Source organism: Pistacia vera, unplaced genomic scaffold (assembly GCF_008641045.1).
Source record: "Pistacia vera cultivar Batoury unplaced genomic scaffold, PisVer_v2 Contig429, whole genome shotgun sequence".
Taxonomy (NCBI): Eukaryota; Viridiplantae; Streptophyta; class Magnoliopsida; order Sapindales; family Anacardiaceae; genus Pistacia; species Pistacia vera.
This window is the reverse complement of record NW_022196256.1, coordinates 104,099-116,254: the sequence shown is the minus strand read 5'-3', so window position 1 is coordinate 116,254 and position 12,156 is coordinate 104,099. Positions and strand designations below refer to the sequence as shown.

The 12,156-nt window shown below is 35.4% G+C and overlaps 2 protein-coding genes across 2 annotated transcripts; both read left to right on the top strand.

The window, feature by feature from the left end:
- The first annotated feature begins 4,318 nt into the window (after positions 1-4,318).
- Positions 4,319-7,414, top strand: LOC116143305 (pentatricopeptide repeat-containing protein At2g15820, chloroplastic-like). The gene is made up of 2 exons (XM_031428765.1): positions 4,319-4,914; positions 5,497-7,414. Exons 1-2 carry the CDS (start codon positions 4,387-4,389, stop codon positions 7,351-7,353), a joined length of 2,385 nt encoding a protein of 794 aa, XP_031284625.1. The 5' UTR covers positions 4,319-4,386; the 3' UTR covers positions 7,354-7,414.
- Positions 7,415-9,100: 1,686 nt separating this feature from the next.
- LOC116143309 (upstream activation factor subunit spp27-like) lies at positions 9,101-10,835 on the top strand. The gene is made up of 4 exons (XM_031428768.1): positions 9,101-9,113; positions 9,478-9,574; positions 10,384-10,498; positions 10,602-10,835. The coding sequence occupies exons 1-4, from the start codon at positions 9,101-9,103 to the stop codon at positions 10,833-10,835; spliced, it is 459 nt and encodes a 152-aa protein (XP_031284628.1).
- The last annotated feature ends 1,321 nt before the right edge of the window (positions 10,836-12,156 follow it).

The window sequence follows — 12,156 nt, the reverse complement described above, 5'->3', positions numbered from 1 at the left end:
CCTTTTTTTTTTTTTTTTTTTTTAATTTGCAACAATTTATGTTTAAAAAATGTAGTTTACATGTAACCTTTTATTTTATTTTATTTTCCAATATATATATATATATATGACAATCCTCTAAATTAGTTAGCTCACATTTGATCAGACATGACTCATTACAAGTTGACATGTCGCGTTTCTGAGAAATAGTTAGTGAGAAGTGTTCATCAGTGTAGTATTAATCTATGATGAAATAATAACAAGAATGTTACATAAAATAATAACACATCAGAAAAGCGTTTTTGATGCAGGACCCATCGAATGAATTGTGTCGAGGGTGTTAGAATGCAATGATTTTGGGCAGGGCACTCTTAAACGGCCAAATAAACAAGACTCATGTGAGTCGTCATTTTTTAGCCCTTCGGAGTCGTTTTGAGGGGTTTTTTTATTCAATGGTCGTTATCGTCTCACTTTTTACCTACGTTCTTCGATCATCTATTTTATTGTTTCGGTATCAGTTTCCATAATTAATGTTTAAATAAATTTAGCTTATCCAAAGATGAAGTCTTCTTCTTCTTCTTCTTTTTTAATTTTTATTTGCAACAATTTATGTTTAAAAAATTGTAGTTTAATGTAACCTTTTATTTTCCAATAGATGATATATATATATATATATATATATATGACAATCCTCTAAAGTAGTAAAATTGGTTACTGTTCTACTTCTCCAATTTATAGGTTTGATGGGTTTCCATTTCGTGTTGGGAGAAAAGGCAATAGAAAAATATACATTCGAGATTAATTACATAGAAATAAAATCACATAAAAAAACATGATATTTACGTAATTTGGCATAACTCGTCTATATCTATTGATGAGAGAAATCTACTATAGTTTCATGAACACAATATACAAGAATACACAATATCATAAACCCGGTATATAATTAACAAATAAAAAAGTGGAAACAGTTAAAAATAATAATAATAGAAATCCATTTACCAATGAAATAGACTTCCAAATTGAGAAGTAATTTTTCTTTTTTTTTTTTTTTGGTGAATTGGGGTGTTTGGGCTTGCTTGCGCGTATTTAGTTTAATCTTTAACGACTAGGTAAACCCTCCAATGACCATCCTTATTAATAACTAATGAAAATCGAACTTAAGATCTCTTGAGTAATACACTCAAGAGTTTCTATTGCCATGGCCGACCACTCAAAGGTGGTTGGAGAAGTAATAGTTGATATTGTTTAATATATAGTTGACAATAGTTGGGCTTTTTTTTTTTTTAAAAAAGTGTTAACAGGCAAAGGAGAGTACTAGAAAAGTCAGAATGTGGGCTGAATTAATTAAAAAAAAAAAAAAAGTTTTATATGTTTTTGTCTTGATAGAAGAAACGTTATGGGAATGTGAGAATTATCCAGTCTTTATTTAGAAAGTGGTTAAGAATAGTGTCATTTTCAATTTGGTGGTGGATTTTCATAATACTATTTAGATTTAGAGAGGTACAAAATTATTGGTTTGCTGGAAAGTGGTTCCTTCATAGGTAGGAAACTAAACCACTTTGCCCCTTCGCATTGCCCTTCTGGCAATGCCCATTTCCAAATGGAAGTGTTTTATGTGTTTTTCAAATAAAATAGATGTGTTTCTAATACAAGCACTCCCAAACACAAGTTTAGTCGAGAGACAGGCAATTCATGGGATTTTCACGTATGATAACGACGTTTTATATAACATATCATTATATTATTATCAGCAAATAACTCGTGTAATAGGAGTAAAGATATGTACGAGTCGAGCCGAGCCAAGTATTGTGATGAACAGTAATGAGCTTGAGCCGAGTTTGGTCGAGCTTCAATATCGGTGTTTGAGCTCGAGCTCTTGAGTATTAAGGTACGCTCGAGCTCGCTTAAACGAGCCGCTCGAGCTCGTGAGCCTGAAGAGTCGAGCTCAGCCCGGATCGAACTTGGCTCGATACTGTTCACAAGTCGCTCCAGCTCGAGCTTGGTTCGACTGGCTTCGAGTCGAATTCAAGCTTTCGACGAGCAGAGTTCAAATAGATCGCGAGCTACTCAACTCGTGTCTCATCCCTAAATAGGAGTGTTAAAAAATTTTTTCTAGGTAAATTGTTATTAAAGAAAATTGGGTATCTGTTACGATAGATTGGATGTGGTATGCATGACATTAAAGGTGAGCATGGGTAAAAGGCATAACTGGAACCGACCCCATTAGGGTCCAGTTCCGGTTATGAAAAATTGGAATCGAGAATTCTCAGGTCCAGTTTTGGTTACGATTCCTATAGTTTTGAAACCGAAAACCAGAACCAGAACCAAAACTGAGGTTCGGATACCCATATAGGAATCGAGACTTAATTGTATTTTTTGTAAATTATTGGGGGTGTATTATAATTTTTGAGGGTGTATTTGTTATTTTTAAAAAATTTGGGGTAATTGAAATTTACCCAGGTACCGGGAATCAGAATCGAAACCTATGTTCTAGGAATCGAAATCGATTGTTTCCCGTTCCTTAAAAAAATATAGGATACCCGGAAACAATCACCCCTAAATGACACTACGGTCATATAGTTAGAATATATCAAAGAGCGTATGTTCGTTTGTGTTATCAAAGTTTGATTGAAGAATCATTTGTTAATAGACTATGGATTTGCGTGAGGGTATTATAGTCATATCATGTAAAATTTTGAAATAACGGGGTTAGAAGAGCCATAGCGCTGTTAACAAAATTTCAAATGCACTTGCTTAGGAAGAGATTCACATGTCCACTTTCTGGCCCATTGTGAAAGATAAATATGGTCCATTTATATCAATGCCCGACCCGGCCCATTATTATTTCTGTGATGCCTTGTTGATGCGCAAAAAATTTTAAGAATTTCCCTAATAACGCATCCCGTCAACAATTTAATTGTTTTTTTTTTTTTTTTAGTGATCGGGAGTCTCCAAATCAACTTATACATGTCTCAACTAATTTCTCAGACCCTAAAACTATCAGACTGATAAGAGTTCCAGTGGTTATTTCTATCAACAACCGAGAAAGAGACTCAAACTCAAGATTCTTAAGTAATAAATTACACCTAAAAGTCCGTATCAAATCACTCAATTACCCAAAAGTGAACAAATGAATATCTATATATATATAATATATATATAATAATATATATATATAATGTCCATTTTCAAACCTCTTAGGGGAGACAAAGAAAAAAAAAATATTATTTGCAAAACTAATTTATTCAATAATTAAATAATTAATAAATATAAATAAATAAGGTGTGGATGAAAGAATAATACTCCCTCCATTTCATATTAAGTGACGTTTTAAGACCTTGCATAATTTATAGGAAAACAAATTTCTCTCTCCTCATGCTGATTCTTTCACTGAAATTACAGTGGGAAAATTTTGATTCTCCCACTATATCCAAGAGTGAAACTGTTATTCAATTTAATATGTCATTTTCTTTCTTCTACTCCTTTCTTTTACTGCCGTCATTTAAAAGAAAAAAAAAAAGAGAGAGAGAGAAAGAGGAGATGAGGGACAGATAGAGCTGGGCATTTGGGACCGGACCCAAAGACCCAGCTTTAAAACTTAGTCCTAGGACCGGTCTTTGAGAGGACCGAACTTAGGAGACTTGGTCTCAAAACGAGACCAACCCTAAGAAGGAGGGTCCAGGCCTAAATTTTTTTGTATTTTTTTAATATAGTCCTCTATCAAATTATATAAAACCCCCTGTTAATTTTAAAATAAATATAACTTACGAGGCTAAAATGGAATTTTACAAAATTTATAAAAAATAATCTTCGAGGTCTAAAAAATTTATAAATTTTACCCCTAAAAATACTAAAAACCCCTTATAAAATTTCGTTTTACCCCCAAAATATAAAAAAGAAATTGAGGGAGGAAAATAAAATTATCTAAACCTCATGGGACCGATCCTGGGTCTGTGGGACCATTCCTGACCAGGGCTAGGGCCTGGTCTGGGTCCTGATTTTTCTCATGGGCCTGAGACTGGTCCTAGGCCCATGAGTGACTGATCTTATTTAGGACTAGTCTTAAATGGGCCTAGGTTTGGGCCTACAAGGGACCGATTCCTGTCCAACTCTAGGGATAGAGATAGAGAAAGAGAGAAAAAATTAGGACAGAGAAAAAGTAGAATAGAGGGGACAAGAGAATTCGTCGAGAAAGAGAGAGAGGGTTGAGTAGTCAAACCATTTTATTTCGGCAAAAAGATACTCTCGTAAAACGTCAATTAATATGAAACCAAGGAGTACCACATAAGTTCATATTTATTCAAAAATGCAAACTTAAGTATAAGAGTGAAATTGGCAAGCCCTTGAGCCCCCAAGCGAGAAGAAGTTTGACTGACACGGAACTTAAAACTAAACAAAACGAACATGCTTTCAACCAACCCATTCAACCCGACTCAAGCCCTCACTTCGCCCGTGCGCACCTCTCTTTCTCTGCTCCGCTCACTCCCTTTCTCCCTCCACTACCACCGCCACCACCTCCTTCGTCTCCCCACCGCCAAACCCCGTTACTTATCTCGCTCCTTTGCTGCCGCCTCTCCTCACAGTACTTTCGTCGAACACCTGTCGACCAGCGAAGAAACTTCAGAAGAAGACGACGCGTTGGGCTACTTCAATGAATCTAACGATATTCACAATAAATGGTCTTTGAATTTTGATGTTGGAAGTGAAATGAGGCACTTGGGTGGGTCCGTTGTGGAGGTTAAGGAGCTGGAGGAGTTGCCTGAGCAGTGGAGAAGGGCCAAGTTGGCTTGGTTGTGTAAAGAACTGCCTGCTCATAAAGCGGGGACGCTTGTTAGGATTTTGAACGCTCAGAAGAAGTGGTTGAGGCAAGACGATGCCACTTATGTGGCTGTTCATTGCATGCGGATTCGTGAGAATGAAACTGGCTTCAGGGTATAGTTTATTGCTTATTGATTGTTAATAATTATGTCAGTGCTTGTGCTTCTTACTTGCAAAGTTTTTAATTGTAAAATGTTTGAGTCAGTTGTTGAGGCTCTGTGATTTTGTATTTGCTTGTTAGGTTGGATGATATGATTTTTTTTATTCAGGTTGGAGTTTCACGTTCTGTTACTTGAGTTAATATGCATAAGTTTATGGGATTTTATTGGGGTTTAAATCTGGAATTCTATCGGGGTTTAAATTGAATGGGATTTCTGCTTGTTAACTTTGAATCACTGATGTAGTTTGCCATTGTAAATGGTTGTGTTTCTGATATCCACAATCCTCATGGGAAAAGTTCGCATGTGCAGAAGAATTTAAGCTTGAAACAATGAAGTCATATACATGCCTTGTTTCCCGCAAGTTCTCTATGACTTATGTTTGTTGGACAATTGGGCCGTTTATTATTTTCTGTTGTTATATGAGAAATCAAGTAGATGAGCACTTTTTTCTTTTTTGGTTATTTGACCCTGCATTGTGGGTTTATAACTGTATCTAGGGTTTTCTTGTTGAAAAACTGTTGGTTAAATGTTTCAGGTGTACAAATGGATGATGCAGCAACATTGGTATCAATATGATTTCGCTCTTGCTACCAAGCTGGCAGATTACATGGGTAAGGAAAGAAAGTTTTCCAAGTGTAGGGAGATATTTGATGACATAATTAATCAAGGACGTGTGCCCTGTGAATCCACATTTCATATTTTGGTTGTTGCATATCTGAGTGCACCGGTTCAAGGTTCCTTGGAGGAAGCATGCAGCATCTATAATCGTATGATTCAACTGGGAGGTTACCAACCGCGTCTTAGTTTGCATAATTCTCTCTTCAGAGCTCTTGTGAGCAAACCTGGAGGCTTGTCAAAACATTACCTTAAACAAGCTGAGTTTGTTTTTCACAATCTGAACACATCAGGACTTGAGATACAGAAGTTTATTTATGGTGGATTAATTTGGCTACATAGCTATCAAGACACCATAGATAAAGAAAGGATAGAATCACTAAGGGAAGAAATGCGGCAAGCAGGAATTGAGGAAGGCAAGGAAGTGCTATTGTCTGTCTTGAGAGTTTGCTCAAAGGAGGGGGATGTGGAGGAAGCAGAAAGAATTTGGGTCAAACTAGTTGAATGTAACATTGACATCCCCACTCAAGCTTTTGTTTATAAAATGGAAGCTTATGCGAAGGTTGGGGAGTTCATGAAATCTTTGGACATATTCAGAGAGATGAAGGAGCATCTAGGTTCTGCTAGTGTTCCAGCATATCATAAAATCATAGAGGTGTTATGCAAAGCTCAGGAAACAGAACTTGCAGAATCCCTTATGAAAGAGTTTGAACAGAGTGGTATGAAGTCACTTATGCCATCTTACATTGATCTGACAAATATGTACCTCAACTTGGGCATGCATGACAGATTAGACTTGACCTTCTCAGAGTGTCTTGAGAGATGTCGACCTAATCGAAGTATTTACAACATTTACTTGGAATCTTTGGTGGAAGTTGGTAATCTAGACAAAAGTGAGCAGATTTTTAACCAAATGCTTAAGGATGAAATGATTGGTGTTAACGCTAGATCATGCAACACCATTTTACGTGGATACCTCTCTTCTGGAGATTATAAGAAGGGAGAAAAAATATATGATCTGATGTGCCAGAAGAAGTATGATATTGAGTCCACATTGATGGAAAAAATTGACTATGTGTTGAGCTTGACCAGGAAAGTTGTTAAGAAACCTGTAAGCATAAAGTTGAATAAAGAACAACGAGAGATTTTAATTGGTTTGCTTTTAGGTGGTTTGTGCATTGAATCAGATGAAGGGAGGAAGAATCACATGATCCGGTTTGAGTTCAATGAGAATTCTGGTGTGCATTCAATTTTGAGAAGACATTTATATGACCAGTACCACGAGTGGTTACATCCTTCTTGTAAGCTGAGTGATGATGGTCGTGAGGATATACCATATAGGTTTTCCAGTATCACACACTCATACTTTGGTTTTTACGCAGACCAGTTTCGGCCAAAAGGTCAGCCCATGATTCCCAAGCTAATCCATCGGTGGCTATCCCCGCGTGTTTTGGCATACTGGTATATGTATGGGGGACACAGAACATCAGTAGGGGATATCATATTAAAGCTGAAGGGAAACAGCGAGGGTGTTGAGAAGGTTGTCAGAGCTTTGAAATCTCAATCTCTTGATTGCAGAGTAAAGAAGAAAGGGAAAGTGTTTTGGATAGGTTTCATGGGAAGCAATTCTTCATGGTTTTGGAAACTAATAGAACCTTATGTTTTGGATGACTTGAAAGAAGGTGTCCTTCTCAAAGCAGGCGATGATACCTCAGTTTATAGTGGATCTGATTCTGATGGTAGTGTTTCCGATCACAGTGATGAAGAAAATTTGTAGAGCTTGTATTCTATGTATTTTGTATTTTTTTTTGAATTTATATTAAAATTATCGAAAAAATGGCTGCTATAAGAATATATGAATTTAAAATTTTTATTCAACAGATGTTCACAATTTTTATTTTTTAATACAACTGAAGAGAAATATATTAAAAACCTATGAAAATAAATCATTTTTGCAATCTTAATGATATTTAGGTGGATTTAATAAAATGAAATTATTACAAGAGTAAACAACTTTTTCTCACCCAAGGTTTGCCTTAATAACGTTTCCATCTAAAGAGTTTTAAAATACTAATTTATTATACAAAGTTTATATTTTGTTTACCACCCAAACTACTCTTTTGGATTTGCTGGCGAAGGAGAGCAAACTCGGTACAAGTTGTTGGGTTTTTTGAAGAAGGGATGTTGATAAGTCTTTTGATGGTGGCAAGTTGGATTTTGGTGATTAGAATTGGTCAAATCTAAGTTGGGAGGGGTGACGGTCAAATCTAAGTTGGGAGGGGTGACGACTACACATTCCACAAATCGTTCGATTGTCAACAATTGATAAAGTCAGCAGGAGCAAGGTTTGAAGGGTTTTAGTGAGTGATAATCGGGGAAGAAAATGATAGTGGTGTGATGTTGTAACGATGCCGGAACCAGCCAGTGTTTGATGGAGTTGGCGGATGCACACTCATCGACCGATTAAAAGGTAAAATGGTCATAATATCGTTATAAAAATAAATACCCCCATCCAATTAGGGATGGGCGCGGGCTGGGTTGGGGACCTCGTTCCCCATCCCTGATATTCAGTCCCATGACCAGTCCTGGGCCGTCCCCGACCCATAGGGATGGAATCACTCCCATCCCTGTCCCGGCCCGTGAAAGGGGCTTCGCGGGGAAATTCCCCCTGTAGGGATTTTCCCTCGAACATAATTAAATATATCTATATCTAATCTTAACAAAATTTATTAGGTAAATTGATTAATTATTCAACTGTATGAAGACTTAGACTTAGTTAACTCTATTAATTAATTAATTTTTCATAAAATTAATATAACTAAATTCAATCTTAACATAATTTACTTTTGATTACTTATTTAATTGTATGAAGGTTTAACCGGTTAGGCTTAATCAATCTTGTTAATTAATTAATTTTTCATAATATATATATTATTCAATTGTTTCGCCTTTTCTTTTCTAATCAAGAAAGAAAAAAAACCAAAACTTCGAGAAAGATTTGAATCTATCCGATTGTTGGCATCATAGAAGTAAACAAAACTGGGCAAACTAAACCACTAGTAGGTCACGAACTCAATTAATAGATCAATCCAATTTCTTGCTAGCTACTTTCGCCAATCGTTGGAGGTCTTTAGAGAATCGAGTTTGGATATATCGGTTCTATCCAGGATATAAAAGATATTAAACATAATTTCACAGTAAATTGATTAATTATTCAATGTATGGAAGCTTAGGCTTAATTAGCCTGATAATTAATTAATTTTTCACAAAATTAATATAACTAAATTAAATCTAATATAATTCTATGTAAATTGATAAACTAAATCGATTTAAACTCTAATTTTTATACAATCTTGTAAAAAATATATATATATAAAAAATTTAATAAAAGAAAGTGGTCCATGGGGCCGGGTCAGGGATTTGTGACGACCATCCTCAGCCCTATCTCTGATATTTCCATGGATTCCGCCCATTCGGGCCGGGGCAAACGCCATCCCTGCATCCGATTCACCTGTCTTATTACAATGGCAATACTAGGTTATTACTAACGTGACCACCACCCAGACACTGGTTAAATGACAGCTTTTGTAAACTAAAACGGCAGGTGAAGAAGTGGGTGACTTTATCTAAATCCCGATAATACCCTCTCACGAATCACCTCTTTGTAAACACCGACCATCATCATTTCTTCTCCATCCTCTCTCCTCTCTCTATCTTTTGTTTCTGTGTAGCCCGCGAAATATCGAAAACATCGAAACCCGATAATGGTGTCGGACTCGGACCTGTGAACGGCTCCGAGAAATACTCGGCAGCTCCGACCTTGACAAGGCCACCGCTGCCAGTGTCGGAGGCAACTGGAGAAGAGTTTAAGGGGACTTGTCGGACCGGAAGACTTTTATAGGGACCAAATTGATATTTATATCTCCACAAACTTTAGAGAAAGACAATAAAGAAGATAATGTGGAAGGGGAAAACGATGACGTTGAAGACGAAGAAAAGTAGGCTCTTTATACTTCGTGTTTAGTTTGCTGAAAAGAAACTTGGTTGACATTTATTCTTGTTATTTATTTATTTTTTTTAATTTTTGTACTGAAGATTTTACTGTATCATTGGTTGTTTTTTTGAAATTGTTATTTTGGAACAGAGATTGCTTGATCATTATGTAATAGCTTATCTAGGAACTTTTTATGCTATTAGTTCTAAAGCTTAGAGAAAACATTTCTTCTTATCTATTTGATAGTGCACTAAAAAGATTGAAAATTTTTAGGTATAGACTCGTTCTAATATGGGTTTTAGTGGTTGGGAATTGAAAGTGGTTTGTAAAGTGGTCAAGCTTGTGGTTTGCTCTATGCTGGACTTGTGTGATTATGGGTTTGTGATGTAATTCTGTTCATTGCATCAAATTTTACCTGTGTTCATTAGTATTCTAAATATTAGAGGAGTTGAAGATCTCTCAAATTTGACATTTATGTGTTGCAACTATCATGTTTTATGTCCTAGGGTATTAGCATAATGATAACATTATCTATGCAATCTATATTATATTTCTCTACAAAAACTTATATGTTAAATTTAACCGATAGAAAAGTTGGGGGGGGTGGGGGCGGTGGGAGAAGAGGGGATCTTTCCTCTTCCATTTGTGGGTAATTTTGTCTGAATTGTTGTGATAGTACATTATTTATCCAATCGGATGTACATGTGAATGGTGTAATGACTATATGTTGTCTTACATGCTAGCGTATGAAAGCATGCATTTATTCATTTTATTGATGTTACTGAAAATTTATATTTATATTTTATCTATTAGGCCAAACAATGTGGATAAAGAAGTGAAGAAACGAGGAGGTGGCTTTAACAAATTATGTAGCCTTTCTCCACAACTTCAGAAATTTCTTGGAGTGTCTGAATTGGCTAGAACACAGGTATATTCTACTTATATGTAGATCCTTCCAGTCTTACTCCGGTTAGGATGGAATATTTGGATTGACTATTTAACTTTTATTTTCCATTTTTCTTTGGTTCCAGGTTGTGAAAAAAGTTTGGGCATACATCAAGGAAAATAATTTGCAGGATCCTAAGAATAAGAAAAAAATACTGTGTGACAAGTCATTGCTAGCCATATTTCGTGTAAACTCTATTGATATGTTTCAAATGAACAAAGTCCTGTCCAAGCATATTTGGCCATTGGACTGTGGAAATGGTACTTGCTTGATGTTTCTTTTACGATTTTATGTTATTGAGGCTATAAACGCGCCCTAGTTGTCTTTGTTCATGGTGACCTATTACCTTGGTGTCTGACTGATGAGCCTTTGTGGTGTGTCTCTGTGCACTGTAGCTTGTTCTTGTTTTTTCCTTAATTTTATTGTGATGCTCCCATTATCAGGTGAAAAATCGTTTTTAAAGGTATAAAGTTGAAGTAACAAATGGGTGCCAAAGCTTTCTTGTGCTTGCACGTTTGGGAGTTTATCTTCAACTTTTTTTGTGATGCTGCTTCAGCAGATTAAATATGAGAAAAGACCATGCAGATTTAATATGATAAAATATGGAATATTACAGAAATAACTCCAGGCAATGAAATATGGAGAATGTTTTGGGTTTGCAAGGGAGGCCAAATAAGGGTGGGATTGAACAGTTAAATCGGTTATAGTCTATTTCTTTTTGGGTGAAAAAAAATAAGGATTTGTTTGTACAAAGACTTTTTTAGTAAATAAGAAGAAGAAGAAGAAGAAGAGAAAATTATCTAATGAAAATAACAGCTGTGATTATCTGGTGTATGACAAATTTGCACTTCGAATATAAAAGGGTTGTACATTGGTAAGTTAATAGTATTTTAAACGATGCATATATTTTTTGCTTTATGGTATTTGTTGTTATGTAAAAAAAATGTTGCTATTTGATATATGATGGATAAATGGCTCATATCAGTTCTGAATATGAGTTTTCTGTTATTATCAGCTTTTTTTCTTTTTAAAGGATGTGTTGTAATGCTAACATTTTTTTTTTCATAAATCTAATTAATTTTTCCAGTACTTGGATAACCGTATGATGTTTACATTTTTTGCAATTACAACTTCAACTCCCAAACACAAACTGGATTCCTCAATCAACTTCTGATTTATTTCATTACGGTATATACTATAGGTGCTCATTCATTCACCTTAGAATTAGAGGCATAGTACCAAAGTTGCATGATATAGATATTTGGTTAAAATATAATGCCAAGGTATTGATGAAAATCAGAAAATGTAGAGCAGAAGATAGAAGATGAAGATAATCATGATTTTGTGACAGAAGATAACAAGACAGACGAAGAAGAAAAAGAAGTAGAAGAAGATGAAGACCGCAAGGATGACGAAAGAGAAGAGGAAGAAGAGAAAAGGAAAAGAGTAATAAGAAAGGAAGCAAGAAAAAGGGTCAGTTCTGCAGCATTTATTCCTTATTTTTGTTTCTATTTCTCTTTTCCTCTTTCCCCACTCATGAAAAACTGCATTTCTCAGATATTAAATTATTAAAATAGATTTTATAGTTGTTATCGAGATATGAGAATTAATTAGCATTTTGAATTATTAAGTTAACTCGC